The following is a 16,730-nucleotide window of genomic DNA, read 5'->3' as shown; positions in this document are numbered from 1 at the left end:
CACACAACTCCCCCACCCTCGCTGGACTGACAGACGTGCACCACACTTGATTTATGCAGAGCTGGGGATGGCTCGTGCATGGCTCTACAGAGCCAGGGAACCACGCTGTGTATCCCAGCCCAGTTCCCAACCCAGATGATGGGCACCTGAGACCACGCTCAGTCATGCACAAGGCCGCTCCTTTCTTGTGGGGGAGTGATGCCTTCCTTAATGCCTTCCCTGAGAGTTTGCAGGCCACGGACACCGAGGGGGAAAATACCCTGGGAGGCCTACTATGTTATGCAGAGGGGGCCTGAGGCAGCAGAATGACACACCAGCTTCTCTGCCCCAGCAGCCATTTATTGGCCTGCTCTCAGGTCACAGCTCAGGTGGGGGCAGCCAGATCCCCGCGCTCAAACTGGTCCTCGCTCTCTTCTGAGACCGAGCTGGGCAGCGCAGCCCAAGGGAGAGGCCTCGACCTCCGGGCCCTCCATGCTGACAAGTTGGGGTCACCGGACACAAGCTGCCCTTGCGGGTAGGGAAACAGTTCCGACCGTGGGCAAGCACATGGTGTCCCGGGGAAGAGGTGACGGTCACATGTTGGCTCGTTCCCGCTGTAGTCTAGAGTTGTAGGCGCGGGACACGGTGTTCCAGGCGTCCATGTAGCGGTCCATGCACATGGCAATGCATTTCTGCAGTGGAGGAGACTCCAGCTTGAGTTAGGGTCACATGACCCGGAATTAATCACCCACTAAGACTACAATTACACATGCGCAGAAGCCTTTGCCCTCACTCCCGCGCATGCGCAGAACCCAGGCTGCGGCTCTGGGTTGCGCACGCGTCAAGTCCCTCACTCCCTGCAGTTCGTGACCCCGCGCCCCTCACCATCCCGCCGTTCCCGGGGAGTCTCACCTGCTCGGAATTATCCAAGGAGCCCCCGGGCTTCCCGATGCACTTCCGGAAACATTTGTCCGTCATCCTCTGTGGACACACGCGAGGCCTCAGCGGGGACCCACCCGGGGGAACCCCATCACCAATCCCGGCGCGCCCCGCACCTGCAGCAGTTCCTGTGCGTTGGCCACGGCGATCTGCACTTTCACCTGCTCCATGATGACCCCTGGGTCTAGCTTCCCGCTGCCCGAGCCGCCGAAGTCCGAACCGAAGCCGCTCTCCATGGCTGCGCAGTCAACCGGGCCGCGGCCTCGCGCGCTGACCCGCAGGCGCCGGAAGCCGAGGCACCACGGGAAACGGAGACCGCGTCGGTTCCCATAAGGCTGCGCGCGACGTCACCAGTCCCTTAGGAAGCTGTGGCATGAGTCACCATGGAAACGAAGCAAACTACATCTCCCACAATTCTGAGCGCGCCACGGCAAGCGATCGTCCGTGGTGCTGCGGTAAAGTTCAAACTACAATTCCCACGAGACTTTGCGCACTGTCCCTAGGAAAAAACCCAGAGTATCCCTTTGTGGTATCGCGGATAATGAAACCTAGACTACAACTTCCAGAAGGCTGTACATTTTCATGCGGGCGCAAAATTACTTTATCCGGTCACCGCCGCGCATGTGCACCTGTCGCCCAAGCACCCGCACTATTACATGAAGTCCTCGCAGGTGCTGGGCGCTGTGGGGGCCAGAAAATCAACTCAGAGGCTGTGGTTAAAATCAAAATTTTTATTTGAGTGTACAAAAGTTTCCAGTCGTAAAATGGATATTACAAATGATAAGAGGGGAGAGAAAAAGGCGAAACACACGTTTGGCATGCATCTTAGAAAAGAAACAACCTGTAAAGCTGAGCGATGTGCGTAGTGCAGGCTGCTCCCCAGCCGCAGTGCCACCCCTGTAACCGCTTCGCCTGTTGGGGTCAAAACTCCAGCCCCGCTCGCAAACAGATGGACAGCTCCAGCCAGATGCACCAGAGGGCACCTGCCCCGTGGGCAGGTACAGCTGCGTGGAGACTGTAGCCTGCCCGACACTCCTGAAACCAACTAGACACAGTCCAGGACCCGATACCTGTCACTTAAAACGGAGCTATCTTCTGAGGGGTCGGTGGCAATAGTGGCATCCTGTTGCCTTGGGGAGTCTGGGCCTGAACTACTACTACCACCTGATGTGCCAGCAGACAGACAGCACCCACCCCTCCCCGCGGCTCAATCAAGGAAGCTGAATGTCAGGTGATCTCCATTCCTGGCAGCCTTGGGCCTGAAACCCCCCAGAGCAATGTCCCAGTGAGCTGCAATACTAATGTAAAAAAATAAATATCCGTTAAAAAAATACCATGTGTCTGTGATGGGAGGTGAAGGTGACAGTTGGCAGGCACCAGGAGCTTGTGGAACTATGTTCTACCACAGCGAGCGTCCAGGCCAAGCCAGTAGGGTGGGGCACAGAGGGGCCATGCGGTGTGTATACACATGGGACTATCAACACAGCTGATCTGGCCACACTCGTGTGAGTGTGAGTAGACACTGGCTGGGGCATCCATAATCTGTCCCCTTCTGTCTACTGGAGTGCCAATCCTGTGTGGATTTCCTCCTTCTTGGTCCTCAACTTTAGAAGAGACCCGATGCCCCGAGGCTGGCCCAGGGCAGAGCTGGAGCTCCTCTGACCAGGAGTAGAGGGACGGCCCTGTGTCGGAAGAGCTACCGAGTCCTGATGGGCTGCTGGTGACCACAGCCTCTGCAACCTGATTTGATTTGATTTAAAAAGCGTCAAAGAAAACTCAACTAGTAAATCACTGCAGCGTCACGAGGTCCACCCTGACCAGTCAGCCTGGTCCTGACCCTCCTGCATAGGCCACAGGCCAAGGCCTTCAGCCTGCAGGTTCCTGACCCAGATGAAGTCTGCAGGGAGAGCCCCCCCATTCTCGTGGCCGCTCAACAGTCATCTAGAAATGGACCAAGGACTATGAGAGCTGACTATAAAAAATAATTTCAGGGACTTTTGTGGGGACCTTGGTGACCGTGGGGCAGGTCTCACATCAGTCGGCAACCCCTCGAGGTAGTCCTTGGGTCCCCCTGCAAAGATGAGGGCTAGAGTTAGGCAGCCTGCTCCCAAGCAAGCAGACAGGTCCCCACAGGCTCTGTCCCTAGCCCAGACTCGGCTGGAGTACTCCTCTCAGACACCAGTCTGAGAAGAGGGTGTCCTGGCTGAAAGGTCAGGCGTATGGCCACTAAGGTCTGTGGTTGTCTGAGGCAGGACTGTGGGACCTGGACCTGAGACCCACTAGGTATGGTGTCGCATGCTTTACCTGCTGGTGGAAAAGGTCCTCCTCGCCGAACTCCGCCTCCTCTTCCTCCTCCTCCCCATTCTCGCTCACCTCAACGGATGCCTGCTTCACGGCCTGCACAGCCACCTCCTACACAAAAGGGTGCCACCCCAGGCTTCAGCTCAGTCACAGCTGCCCTGAGGGAAAGGAGATGCCGGGACCCGAGCTCACCCAGCCATGTTCATACCTCTCCATCGGCGTTGACCAGCACAGTGCGGAAGCTCTCCCCAGAGCCCCAGCTGCTCTGGCTTTTCCACACAAGGGTTGATGGGGGACTGTGGGCGACCCCTGCACCAGCTGCCCACACCTGAGGACCCAAGATGGTCAGACACCTCAGGGCCTGGGCCAGCCAATGGCTGTCCACAATGAAGCCCTTCAGTGGGTTTGTCCCTGCAGGATGGCCCCAGGACGTGGACAGAGAGACAGGGTTCACAGTGGCCCAGATACTCAGCTGCAGAGCCACACTGTAATCCCAAGCATCTTGGGGCCCAGATGCTCCACCCTGAACTGAACTGCCAGGCCTCAGACACAGGATACCATTCGGACAGTAAGGTGGCAGTCATACATGACAGCTAGTGGCCACGGGGCTGGTCTCAGAACAGGTAGAGTCCATACAATGTCTTCCACCTTGGGACTCAGTGTTGGGAACCACCCAAGCCCCAAATTCACTGGCACCTACCGTGACTGTCTGGCCGGCCCGCAAGACGTACTTGGGCGTGAACTTGTAGGCGATGTCCTCACCCTCCAGGACCTGTCTCTTGATCCTCCAGTTCCCTAAAGACTGGTCCTGAAACCCAGGCATGCTCTTGACCCCCGCCACTGGGATGGGAGCGCGGACCCTAGCCACCCAGCCCCTCACTCACTTTGTCCGAGGAGTTCTTGAGTCGCACGAACCTGCCCTCCAGGTCCACCTCGTCAATGCTCACAACACCTGTGACTGCGGCCTGCTGGGTCAGGCGGGAGCCACTGCCCATGCCCACGCTCGAGCCCGAGGCACTGCTGCGTGAGCCCTGGGTGTCCTCAGTTTCCAGCCGCCGGCGTTTGCCCCGGCCCCGCCCCACGGACATGCCAACCCCACTGCTGCTGCTTGAGGTGGCCTGAGAGATGGTGACCCGGGAAGACGGGCTAGGGGACAGCTTCAGTCTGCAAGAAGAGAAGTGTGAGAGTAGCCAGGAGGCGAGGCAAGGCGAGCCCCGCCCATTTCCAGGCTTTGCCCACCAGCCACCCAGACCCGCCTCCAGTTTTCGGGAACTCCACCCATTCTCCCGGGCCCTCCCCTCATGTCCAGGCCCCTGGCCCCACTCACCTCTCCTCCTCGCCCTCCAGCAGCTTGCGGTAGGCGCTGATCTCCATGTCCAAGGCCAGCTTGATGTCCAGCAGCTCCTGGTACTCAGCCAGCTGCTGCTGCATGGCGTTGCGCACCTCCGTCATCTCCTGCTCTTTGGCATCCAGCATCTTGCGGAACTTGTCGCGCTCCCCAGCCACGGCCTCCTCCAGCTCGCGGATACGGTCCTCTGCAGCGCTGGCCTGGGGAGGGTGTGGCAGGGTCACAGTGTGGCCTCTGCAGCCTCAGATGTGAGGGACCAGAATGGTGGGTGGAGGGTCAGGACGGGGTGGGGGCGAACTAGAGTCATGGAGTCACAGCCGCTGGGCAGAGGCCTCGGCGGGGCAGGGCTAAGCTCCATCACCTTCTTTTGGAGGCCTGAGAGCTGGTAGCTGAGGGATTCCATGCGCATGCGGGCTTCCTTGAGCTCTTCACGGGCGGCACTGGCCGCCTTGTCATTCTGGTCCGAGCTCAGCTTGGCATTGTCCAGCTTGGCCTGGTACGTCTGCTCCAGCTCCAGCCGGTACAACCGCACTTGCTCATCATGTTGGCTGCGCAGCTCCTCCAGGGCCTGAGCCATCTTGAAGTCATACTCCTGCTGCCGGCTGCTGTCCACCTCCACCAAGCGCCTCTCATGCCTGCGCCGGGTCTCCCGCACCTCCTATGGGCAGAAAGGCAATGACCCAGCTGTGCCAGGCTGCAGCTCACCAATGGTCAAGTGTGTGGATGCCTCAGCCACGATGGACAACAGCCTGGGCTGTGAACACACTGGAAGAATATACAGACAGGGAACAGGAGCGAGGCTCTGATACAGGCTACAGCACGGAGGAACCCTGATGAAACGGGACATGCTGAGAGAGAACTGGGCATGAAAGATCTCAGCACTTGAGCCAAAGACAAGACATGGCTGCAAACTCAACGCTAGCCTGGGCTCATAGGCAGATCCTATCTTAAAATATTTAAAGAATGCCAGGAGGGCTGGAGAGATGGCTCAGCGGTTAAGAGCGCTGACTGTTCTTCCAGAGGTCCTGAGTTTTCAGTTTCCAGCAACCACATGGTGGCTCACAACCATCTGTAATGAGATCTGGCGCCATCTTCTGGCCTTCAGGTGTACATGCAGGCAGATTGTTGTATACATAATAAATAAATAAATCTTTTTTTAAAAAAAGAATGCCAGGAGCCCGGCGGTGGTGGCACATGCCTTTAATCCCAACACTCGGGAGGCAGAGGCAGGTGGATCTCTTTGGGTTACAGGCCAGCCTGGTCTACAGAGTGAGTTCCAGGACAGCCAGGGCTACACAGAGAAACCCTGTCTTGAAAAACCAAAAATATGACAGCTTAGAATGACATCTCATAAAAGCTGCTGTTCCGGGCTGGAGAAACGGCTCAGAGGTTAAGAGCACTGACTGCTCTTCCAGAGGACTTGAGTTCAATTCCCAGCAACCACATGGTGGCTCACAACCATCTGTAATGAGGTCTGATACCAACACTATATATAATAAGGAAAATCTTTAAAAAAAAAAAAAAAAAAAAGCTGCTGTTCCCCAGAGAGCACCCTGAATCCCAGCACTCGGGAGGCAGAGGCAGGCGGACCTCCACAAGTTCCAGGCCAGCCTGGTCTACAGAGCGAGTTCCAGGACAGGCTCCAAAGCTACAGAGAAACCCTGTCTCAAAAAAACAAAAAGAGTTCCAAGCCAGTCTGGTCTACATGCTAAGTTTCAGACTAACCAGGGCTATGTAGTGAGACCCCGCCTCCAAACGATAACAAGAGATCTAAGGTAGCCACTGACAGAGCCTACCCAGGTGCCTGGAGTTCCAGATCCAGCTGGGAGCAGAGCGGCCCAGGACAGCAGGACACAGTGGGGAGGAGTGGACGTGACAGCAGCGTCCACAGAAGACGGTGAATGTGGGAAGGAGGGGATCAACTCAGATGGAGCTTTGTTTTGTTTCTTGTTTACTTACTTACTTACTTACTTATTTGAGACAGGACCCTGGCTATCCTGGAACTCACAGAGATCTGTCTGCCTCTGCCTCCCAATTACTGGGATTAAAGGTGTGTGCCACCGCCACCCAGCTAGATTTTAGTTTCCCTACAAAACAGACTCTGGCACAGGATGAGGCGGCTACCACAGGCTTCTCAGGACAGAACACACACCTCCCTGGTGTCCGGATCAGCTGCTCGAGAGGCGGCTCCTGGCTGTGCAGCCCTCATTTGCCTTCTTACAGGGACCTGGAGGTGGCTCTTCCAAGTCCTGGGGGCCCCTAGGGCTTCTTCTGAGAGTGCCTTCCCGGGGTCCTCCACGGCTTCCTTCCCAGGGGTCCTCACGAGCCCCCTCAGTGGTCTTGGGCTGAGCTCCCCCCCACAACCCTCCACAGTCTCCTTCAAAGGCCTGGCTGCCATCGGGCAGTTCTTCTTAGGGCCATCTGCAGGCTGGGTCTGCCTCCTGGGTCCTGTTACAGGACCGTGGTCTGTAAACACCCTCTGAGGTCCCTCTCCGGCTCCCCTCATGGGTTTATATTCTCAAACAGGGCTCTCCCCAGAATCAGCTCTCCTACAGGCTCAAGTCCTTCACAGGTCTCTTCGTGGGCTCCTTCCTGAGGTCAGGGTCCCTCACGGCTCCTCACGCAGGGCTCTACACTGAAGCTCACATGGCCTCCTGGGATGGCAGGGCAGCAGCCCCTCTGGCTGGCCCTGGCTAGAACTGCCTGTGGCCCCACAACTCCACAGGCGTCTCCTGTCCAGGCTCTTTCTCAGCAGTGACCACAGGCAGGGGCCAGGGGCTGCTCTGGGCTGTGATGACACAAAGGGCTGTATGATGACTGAGGCCCCGGGAGCTGTGGGGCCGAGCTGCACCTAGGCTTGGTCACTCCAACCATGCTCAGCACCCCAGTGCTAGAGGGTTAGGGGGAGACCCCAAGGTTGGCTGAATGAGGTCTCCATAAATCAAATTCACATCCTGTCCCCCAGATCTGGGATGGTGACCTCAAGTAGATAGGCCAAGTTAAGGTTCTTTTGACACTGATTTTTATGAGAGTGTATTTGTGGGGGTGTTATTGTGCCAGCATATGGCTGTGGAGATCAGAGAACAATTTGTGGGGTCAATTTTCTTCTACTATGTGGTTTCTGGGGGTTCAACTGAGGTGGTGAGTCTCGGCAGCATAGGCCTTTAACCACTGAGCCATCTTGCTAATCCAGTTTAAGCTGGATTTGGTTTGTTTGTTTGTTTAGTCTTTCAAGAGCCCTGGCTGTCCGGAACTCCCCATGTAGACCAGTAGATCTGCATGCCTCTGCCCTCATGCTGGGACTAAAGACATGCGTCACCATACCCAACTAAGTTTAACATTTTTGATATGAGATTCTCGATGACTCAGACGGCCTGGAAATCCAGTGACCAATGTCAAGAGAGACCCAGGGCTGGCAAGATGGCTCCTCAGGTGAAGGCTGCTCCGAGTCTGAAGGCCTGCGTTATTCTGGCTACATGAGCCCTCCTCCCACCCAGAGAAAACGAAGCAGCACAAACAACGATAAAACCCAAGAGAGGGAGTCAGCGAGAAGCTGCAGGGGACAGCAGCAGGTAGGATGCCCTGCAGCCCACGCCGACGCCGACGCCGACGCACGCTCACCTCCTCGAACACGCTCTTGCTGAAGCCCAGCTCCTCCTGCAGGCTCTGGCAACGGTTCTCCAGGTCCACACGCATCAGCGTCTCCTTCTCCAGCTGCTTCTTGGCCACGGCGTGACCATCCTCTGCCTGGGAGACACAGGGCAGCGAGTTGAGGGGACGGCCACCTGGCTCGGCTGCCACCTGGGTTTCTCCATGTCAACCGGGAAGCATGACATCAGCATCGCCAGACCCACCTTGGCCAGCTGTGCTCGGAGCTCAGCCACATCGGTCTCCAGCCCGTGTTTGTCACTGAGGGCTGAGGCCAGCTCGGCCTCGCTCCGGTGGAACAGGGTCTCCAGGTCCTTCACGCGGCCCTGGGCCACCGTGAGTTCACCTTCCCGCTTCTTGGCACTGAAAGGAGGGTGAGCAGTCAGAAGCTCCGGGGAGGCCAAGCATAACATCACCACAGTCCCTGTCAGTTACTATAGGCAGACTGGGAGACTGAGGCAGGAGGATAGCTTCAAGTTTGAGACCATCCTGGTCTACAGAGTGTGACCTTGTCTCAAAAACAACAAAACTAGCAAACTCAAACCAAACCCAACCCTACCGAAGCACTGGCCATAGTGGGCTACACCAGCCATGTTTGTCAGGGCTGAAGGTGTCCACCTTGCCTAGCTGCCCACAGAAGTGCAGCACCCAGAAGCCAGCTCTGGGTGGGGCCCAGGAAGCCACTTAGCCATAGAGCACTGGCTGCAATTCGTCCTTGCGCCACCATACTGGGTGAACCTCCAGTCCCTGGCGTGGAGTGCCGGGGGCTGCGGGCACAGGGAAGAGGAGGTGGTCTGGTGAGGGTCACACTTGGGACCCAGGGGACAGTCACACAGGCTAAGGAGAGCACCGAGACCTTGAGCCCGCTGACCCTGGAGCAGCAGGTCTGCGAAGGCCGTGCCAGGCCATCTGCAGCAGCTCCAGGCTGGCGGACTTGGGGCTCCATTTTGACCCCGCAGTCATCCCATCCCTGGCCCTTATGGGCCAGGTCTCCTGGGACCATGTACCCGAGGCATGACCACTTGACCTGTCTAGTGTCCTCTGATGTGTATTCTCATGTTTAGATGCGTGTGCATACAGAGATCTGAATTCAACACTGGGGGTCCTTCCTCAGCGCTCCCCACATTCTTGGTGGAGGCAGGTTCACCCATCTCCCCAGTGCTGGCATCACCAGTGGGTTGTGAGGATCCAAACTCATCCTACTCCCTTAGGACAAGCTGGGTCCCCAGCTCAACCACCCACCTCTTCCTGGCCTCGTCCAGTTCAGCCTGCAGCTTTCCCATTTCTATCTGCAGCCGCGCACGCTCCCGGGCGGTCTCATCCAGCACGCGCCGGGCATCAGCCAGCTCCGACTCGTACAGGGCCTTGATGCCACTCACCTGGGGAGACAGGGTGGGGGGACAGTGGAGACAGAGCTGCCCTCCCTCGGGTCAGCAGGCACGCGGCACCCCGTGACCCAGGCTAGAATTCCTGGTTGAGTGTGCTCTCTTTGCCCTAATGGCCCAGTTCTAGGATGACAGGTGCCCAGTGCCACAGCCGTGGCCTCTTTAGCGTTGATCATTTCACGCGTGGTCACAGGGAGCCTTCCTGGGACTCTGCAGGGTCACTCACACTCCGTCCCTACTATGGCAATTCTGGAGCCCCTGAATCTGCCCTCTATTCATCAACACCACGAGGACAAAGGCTGGGAGATGCAGGCCCTCCAGATGTCCACACACCCATCCTCAGGGTCACCCCCTCATCCATCCACAGGGTCACCCCCTCACCCATCCGCAGGGTCACCCCCTCACCTATCCTCAGGTTCACACCCCTCATCTATCATCAGGGTCACCCCCTCACCCATCCACAGGGTCACCCCCTCACCCATCCTCAGGGTCACACCCCTCATCTATCCTCAGGGGTCACCCCCTCACCCATCTGCAGGGGTCACCCCCTCACCCACCCTCAGGGTCACCCCCTCACCCATCTGCAGGGGTCACCCCCCACATCCCTAGCAAGGGCTCTTTGGGGGGGCCTCTCCACTGACCCCACATGCCGCCCAGACCTGCCCAGGACACACCAGGGGGCCTCAAGGGTCGGACTTCTCCCTGGCCCTCCTCTCTCCTGTTGTACTATGAGCTTGATGTGTTCAAAGACACGTGGAGACAGACGGCAGGGAGGCCGGGCTTTACACCCGAGGATGTCAGAGGGACAAGCAGGTCAGGAGGAACCTCCCATGACCCCAGCATCACAGGGCCTGCCAAGGCAGCCAGGGTCACTGCCTGAACCAGCACCACACTTCCCAGAAAGAGTGGAAACGCCCATGGAAATCCATACAATGTGTACAGTGCCACCAGCCCTGACACTAGGGGGCAGCCCTGTGTCCCCAGGCAAAGGATAGCACAAGCTGCCAGTCACCCATTAGCTGGACTATTACCAACCCTGATGTGACGGTTGGGGGACCCTGAGGACATGGTGCTCGTGGGGGACCCAGACAGACAGAAAATGTCCAGAGCAATCCAGAGATGGCCGAGTGGAGGTGGATTCAGGGCACAGAGCACAGTGGGACGCATGTGTTGTGCATGTGACCCTATGGCGGCCCCTGCCCTGGACTCTGAACTGGCTAGGAGCACTTTACAGACATCGGGTAAAGTCTGCCACTCGGGTCGGGGTGAGGAGGGTGTGGGCGTAATAAAATGCACCCTCTCTTCTGGGCTGTGCCTGCCACTTCCTCACCCCAGAACGGATAGGCAGGGCCTAGTGTGAGGAGTGCCCCCTGAAGGAGACAGTTTGAGACGTGACCCTACTGCACCCCAACACCCCAAATCAACCTCAGGCCAAAGCCAAGAGTTCCAGCCCAGATAAATCTTCCATCTTCACAAGTGTGCACTCCAGCATTTTCTGTGACGGATTCAGGTGCAGAGGTGTTATAGACAACACACACACTCACGTGCGTGTGCACACACAGACACACATGCTCACACACACGCATGCACACACAGACATGCACTCACACAGACACATGCTCACACACACACATACTCATGCACACACAGACATGCCCTCACACAGACACACATGCTCACACACACACACACACACACACACACACACACACACGCACGCACAGACATGCCACCCTAAACCCCGCCTACTGCCAGGTCACTTCTTACAAGGTGCACACTCGCTAGGCTTCCAGGAGAACAGAATACAACAGCTCCCATGAAGCTAGCGCTGGAGGTGACTACTGGGCTGCCACACGTGTCAAAGGAGAAATGGACGGGCTGAGGCAGCAGGATTAGTTCATGCCCACAGATGCCTGTGCGCCAGCTGGCTCCTGGACGGGCTCTGGGCAGAAAGGACACTGGGGAAACACGGGCCTGCTCCACGCCGTGTTCCATTTGGACCCCATGGCCAACCTGGTCTCCTCTAGGCCTGTAGCCCTTGCCCGAGCTTACTATCTATCTAAAATGGCGTCTGCATTTGTATTTTTTATCTTTGAGACAAAGTTTCTCTGTGTAGCCCCAGATGCCCTGGAACTCATTTTGTAGACCAGGCTGGCCTTGAACTGACAGAGCTCTGTCTGCCTCTGCCTCTGCCTCTTGTGAGTGCTGGGATAAAAAGCAGTTTCTAGATCTGTAAGCGTCTGAACAGGGCTGAGGTGTGTAGCCTAACTTGACAGCATTCTCAACAAAGCTTTACTGGCACAGGTCAACAGGTGTCATTGCAGGCGGGTGTGGCTCAGTAACACTGCCTTCCTCCGCTGTGCGGCCGGAGGCCACGTGGCCAGTAGAGCAGCAAGACTGGGCCTGCGGGGATGCTGCAGTGCCCAGCCACGGACTCCCGACGCACCGCACACATCTGCCATCGCCTCGGTACCCTCGACTGGAGAGCTTGGCCCCTCCAGGACTCCCTGTCCCCAAGACATACTAGCTTAGCAACAGGACACCGGGCAGGAAGTTAGTGAGGTTGAGTTTCCCTGTGGGAACTTTATACCCCAGCCTCCAGAGGCCACGGTGCAGCCTCCCTGCATCCTCCTCCTTCAACCTTTCTCCAAGCATCACCTCCCTGGACAGCCAGCTCAGCATCCCCCAACCCACCCACCACAGCACTGTCCACGGCCTCACAGACACCACTGTCACACATGGTCCAATTTCTGGATAAGAGGGACTGGGAGGCAAGAGCCTGCGTGGCCTCAGTGGGCAGGAAGGCCAAGGCCACCTCGTGCTCAGCAGGCAGTGGCTACCAGCCCTCAGTGGCACCTTGAAAATCCTTCCTCATGTGCCCGCCATTCCCCCATCTCAGCTGCAACAGGATGGCAAACGACCTGCACCTGCCCACTCCTTGTGGCAGCCCCGCCCCGCCAGGCATGCCCACTAAGTGCCTGTGCTGTCTCCCAACCACAGCTGTCTCTGTCCCTTGCCAAGCTGCCCGGAAGACAACCCTGACAGGTGGGCCTGTGCTGCCCGGGTGGTGTCCTCTGTGGCCACTCCTCCCCACTCCCTGTCCCCCGGCCACCCGGCCAGCTGTCCTCAGGCTGCAGGACACATTGAAACGAGGCAGGCTGCCTTCCAGAAGGGCAGCGTGCCTGACACTTGCTGCTAGTCACCCTGGCTCACACTTAAGTCCAAAACCAGCCCTGTGCTCCGACCATGCTTGCAAAACCGAGGAACTGAAGGGGCATGCGTGGACAGGTGGCATCCACTAGGGCGGGCACCGCACATGCTCGCAGATCCCGGAAGCTCCAGATGTCTGTGGGACAAACAGCCAGAGCCGGGGAGATTGCTCAGTGAGTAGCGTGTCTGCCACACAAGTCTGAGGACCAGCATTCCGATCCCCGGCACCAAAAAAGACAGATGTGGTGGCACACGCTTGTAATCTCGGCAGTGCAATGGAAGAAACAGGAGGACGGCGGGGGCTTGCTGGACGGCTAGCAGAGATAGCCCAAAAGACTGAATCAGCCAGCTCTAGGTCACTGAGCTGTTTTTAAAAACAAAACAAAATGGGGAAGAAGCCAGGTATACTGTCACTTGGGAGGCAGAGGCAGGCGGATCTCTGTGAGTTCCAGGACAGCCTGGGCTACAAAGAGAAAACCTGTTTCGAAAAACTAAAATAAGTAGATTGTCAAAAACAAAAAAGAATGACTGAAGGAGACACCCAAAACTGACCTCTGGTCTCCACACGCACACCTGCCCACATTAATCAACCATCCCAATCCTAGAATGCTGAGTGCTGTCCAGGCAGGTGACACTCCTAAGGGTGACCATGCTGCTGCTCCTCTGCATAGATGACAAAACCGTGGTTCCAAGAGACTGAGCTTAGTGTCTGGGGGATTCTAGGCGGGGCTCCACCCTGACCACGCCCCCAGCCCTCACTGGGGATTCTAGGCGGGGCTCTACCCTGACCACGCCCCCAGCCCTCACTAGGGATTGTAGGCGGGGCTCTACCCTGACCACGCCCCCAGCCCTCACTAGGGATTGTAGGCGGGGCTCTACCCTGACCATGCCCCCAGCCCTCACTAGGGATTCTAGGAAGGCCTCCACCCTGACCACAATCCTAGCCCCTAGTAGTTAAGAGCCACTAGTAGTTCATATCTGAGGCTAGAGTCCTAACCCCAGGTCCAAGCACCAACCAGGACTCCTGATGACACAGCCTCTTGTCCCTTGAGCAAGTGAAGTCCTGGGCGCATCCAGAGTCCCCAGATGCCTAGGATATTTTATACAACAAGCCCCCATATCTGGAGTCTACCTGGCAAATAGCACCCAAGCCCAAGCACCCCCATTCAGGGCATCCTGTTAACTCCTAAGACATGAGAATGTCTTCTTGGACCCTCACCACAGACTTTGGAGAGACACAGTGGTTCCTGTCATACCCCAGTTATATCCCTGACCACTTGGGACCCATCCAAAGTTCTATGAGAACAGAGATCCCATGATTTTCCTGAGAGACACCCCAACAAGTCCCCTCACCCCCTCTTAGTGAATTTGAGTTTCCTACCCTACTCAAGGACAAGAGCCCATCCCCTCACCCCCAGAGGTGGGAGACATTTCACTGCTGAAGCAGACCCCTGTCCCATCATGCCCCCTCAGCCACTGGTTCCCATACTTCCCCTTGTGGTGACTTTAAATACTCTAGCAACTCTGAATGAGTGGGTGGCTCACTCTGTGCCATTCATTCCTGCCTTCATCAGGGGCACCCCAAGATATCCTTGAACCCTGCAGTGGGTGGATCCTGCCCAGCCCCTAACCCTGGCCAGTGGTGACCCTGAGCAACAGTTCCATCACTCACTCAAGCTTTAGAACCTAAGGGTCCCCCAAAAGGCCCCCCAACATGTACTCCTCAGGGTGTACTCCCAGAACTGTGCCTAATGTGCCCTTACCCAGTGGGTCCCCAAAAGTCTGAATTCCTCTGAAGGATGACCCCTGACCGACACTTCTTTTTCAGGGTCCCTCATCAAAACTCCCTCCCAGAATCTCTTGGATAAAGACTTCATTTGGTCTGCACCCCTCCTCAAGGGGCCCCAAATCTCACACTCCAATTAAGGCAAGCCTTGCCTAGAGTGGAGTTGCCCATCAGAGGTTCCCAGAAAAATCTACAGCTGATCCCTTACTGGGGGTCCCTGAGACCTGTGAACCCCTCAGTTGTTGGAGTCTGTCCGTAAGGGATTCTCAAAGTCCAAAGGTTCCCAGGACAGCCTCCAGTCAGCACTGCCTTAGGGTCCCCAAGGGTCTCATGCACCCCTAATTCGGGGGGACTTGTTCAGTCTCTGCATATATATCTGGGGAGTCCTAGGAATCATCCAGGGTCCTTTAAACCTATGACCGTAGGTGGGCGGGGCTTTCCTGACTTCATGTACCATGAAGGGTTCTCAAGGTCCTTGAGGCCACCTGTGGAGCATTCCCCTAAATCTCTTGACCCCTTACTGAGAGTCTTAGCTCAGTCTACACTTGTCCTTTGGGGAGCCCGGGGGGAGGGGGCATGGATTAACTCCATCAGCACCTGTCCCCCAACAGTCCCAGGGTGGATGGAGCTTCAGGGGGCGGGGACTAACTTTGTTTTCACCTGTCTGTCACCTGTCCCTAATGTCCCTAAGTTGAGAGGGACTTGGACCCATCTGCACCCCACGCCCACCTCAGCCCCGACACCCCGCTCCCCCACCCCAGTGGGCATAGCTATGCTGTTTGCACTTGTTGCTGATTTCCTAGTGGGCGGGGCTTAGCGGTCTGCACCAGTTCCTGGGAGGTCCCTTGGTGCGTGGGGCTTAGTTGTTTGCACCTGTGAGAGAGGCCTCTCCATCCCAACTCCCGGTAGGCGGAGCGTGACGCTCCAAAATTGTTCCTGGGGTCTCCTGATGGACAGGCCTTAGCCCTGGAGTCCTCTGGTGGGCAAAGCTTGGTTGTCTGCACCTGCCCCCGGGGATCTGCATTGGTCAAGACTCAGATATCTGGCCCTGGACCTGAGGTCCCCTGTGGGCAGGGCTCAGCCCTTATGCACCCTGGGGTCCCCGGTGGGCAGGGCTCAGCCCTATGCATCCGTCCCTGGGGTCCCCGATGGGCAGGGTTCAGCGGTATGCATCTTGCCGCAGGGTCCCCATTGGGCAGGGCTCAGCTTATTGCACCTGTCGCCGGAGTCCGTCCGTCGGCTCCCCGCGTCCCCGGTGCCGACCCACGTACCTCGCGCGTGGTCACCTCCTCCTTCTCGGAGATCCGTAGCAGCAGCCGATCGTTCTCCAGCTCGAGAGCGCGGACGCGGTCAATGTAGTGCGCCAGGCGGTCGTTGAGCTCACGCAGCTCCTCCTTCTCCTGCAGCCGAGAAAGGCGCGCGGGCGAAAGCGGCGTGGCGGGCCCTGCGCGGGGCGGCAGGGACGCCATGGCGGAGGCGGCGGCGCGCGGATCCCCTCGGCTGCCCCGGTGCGGCGCGCTCATTCAATCCGCGCCGCGGAAGATGGCGCCGCTGCCCGCCGCGCGGGGTTCGCCGGGACTTGTAGTCTTCTCCCTGGCACGGAGCACGTTGGGAGAGGAGCACGTTGGGATGAGGCAGCGTGCGAGGCATGCCAGGAGATGTAGTTTCCAGGGTCAGGCTGCCTCGCCTCCGGGTTCAGTCCCTTGTAGGGGATGATTTCAGAGTTATGACTTCCACATGAGCGCATGTACACACACACACACACACACACACACACACACACACACACACGGAAATAAATGGTAAATTAAATAAATACAAAGTAATCCAACAAAAAGACAGCAAGGGCAGGCGAAATGTCTCAGAAGTTAGGAACATGCTGCCAAGTCTATGATCAAAGTCCAATCCCTGGGTCTATATAGAAGAAAACTGACTAACACAAGTGGTCCCCCGACCTCCATACGTACAGAAACACAAAGAAATGGAATTTTTAAAAACTTGAAAGAACCATTTCAAAGCAAATATCCACTGTCTTTCCAGCACTGGGAAAGTTGAGACAGGAGGATTGAAGACAGCATAGCAACAAGCAAGGCTATGAATGTGGCTCAGTTGGTACAGCTCTTCCCCAAACAGG

The 16,730-nt window shown here is 57.3% G+C and overlaps 2 protein-coding genes across 3 annotated transcripts; both read right to left on the bottom strand.

The window, feature by feature from the left end:
- Positions 1 to 318: 318 nt before the first annotated feature.
- Timm13 (translocase of inner mitochondrial membrane 13) lies at positions 319 to 1,223 on the bottom strand. Its single transcript, XM_048460711.3, has 3 exons — positions 1,035 to 1,223; positions 892 to 960; positions 319 to 671 (listed from the first exon to the last, which is right to left on the bottom strand). The coding sequence occupies exons 1-3, from the start codon at positions 1,152 to 1,154 to the stop codon at positions 573 to 575; spliced, it is 288 nt and encodes a 95-aa protein (XP_048316668.1). The 5' UTR covers positions 1,155 to 1,223; the 3' UTR covers positions 319 to 572.
- A 411-nt stretch (positions 1,224 to 1,634) lies between these two features.
- On the bottom strand, positions 1,635 to 16,134 carry Lmnb2 (lamin B2). 2 transcript variants are annotated; one of them, XM_048460689.3, is made up of 11 exons: positions 15,868 to 16,134; positions 9,458 to 9,594; positions 8,422 to 8,578; positions 8,189 to 8,314; positions 4,929 to 5,225; positions 4,547 to 4,767; positions 4,104 to 4,383; positions 3,920 to 4,027; positions 3,428 to 3,547; positions 3,223 to 3,330; positions 1,635 to 2,989 (listed from the first exon to the last, which is right to left on the bottom strand). In XM_048460689.3, exons 1-11 carry the CDS (start codon positions 16,117 to 16,119, stop codon positions 2,948 to 2,950), a joined length of 1,848 nt encoding a protein of 615 aa, XP_048316646.2. In that variant the 5' UTR covers positions 16,120 to 16,134; the 3' UTR covers positions 1,635 to 2,947. The 2 variants fall into 2 exon arrangements, with proteins under 2 accessions (XP_048316646.2, XP_048316655.2); XM_048460698.2 differs by lacking the exons at positions 8,189 to 8,314; positions 8,422 to 8,578; positions 9,458 to 9,594; positions 15,868 to 16,134 and adding an exon at positions 6,771 to 6,791.
- Between the last annotated feature and the right edge of the window lie 596 nt (positions 16,135 to 16,730).

This window comes from Myodes glareolus, chromosome 8 (genome assembly GCF_982192425.1).
Source record: "Myodes glareolus chromosome 8, mMyoGla1.1, whole genome shotgun sequence".
NCBI classification, from domain to species: Eukaryota; Metazoa; Chordata; class Mammalia; order Rodentia; family Cricetidae; genus Myodes; species Myodes glareolus.
Note: the sequence above shows the minus strand (reverse complement) of the source record. Positions and strands in the feature narration are given on the sequence as shown.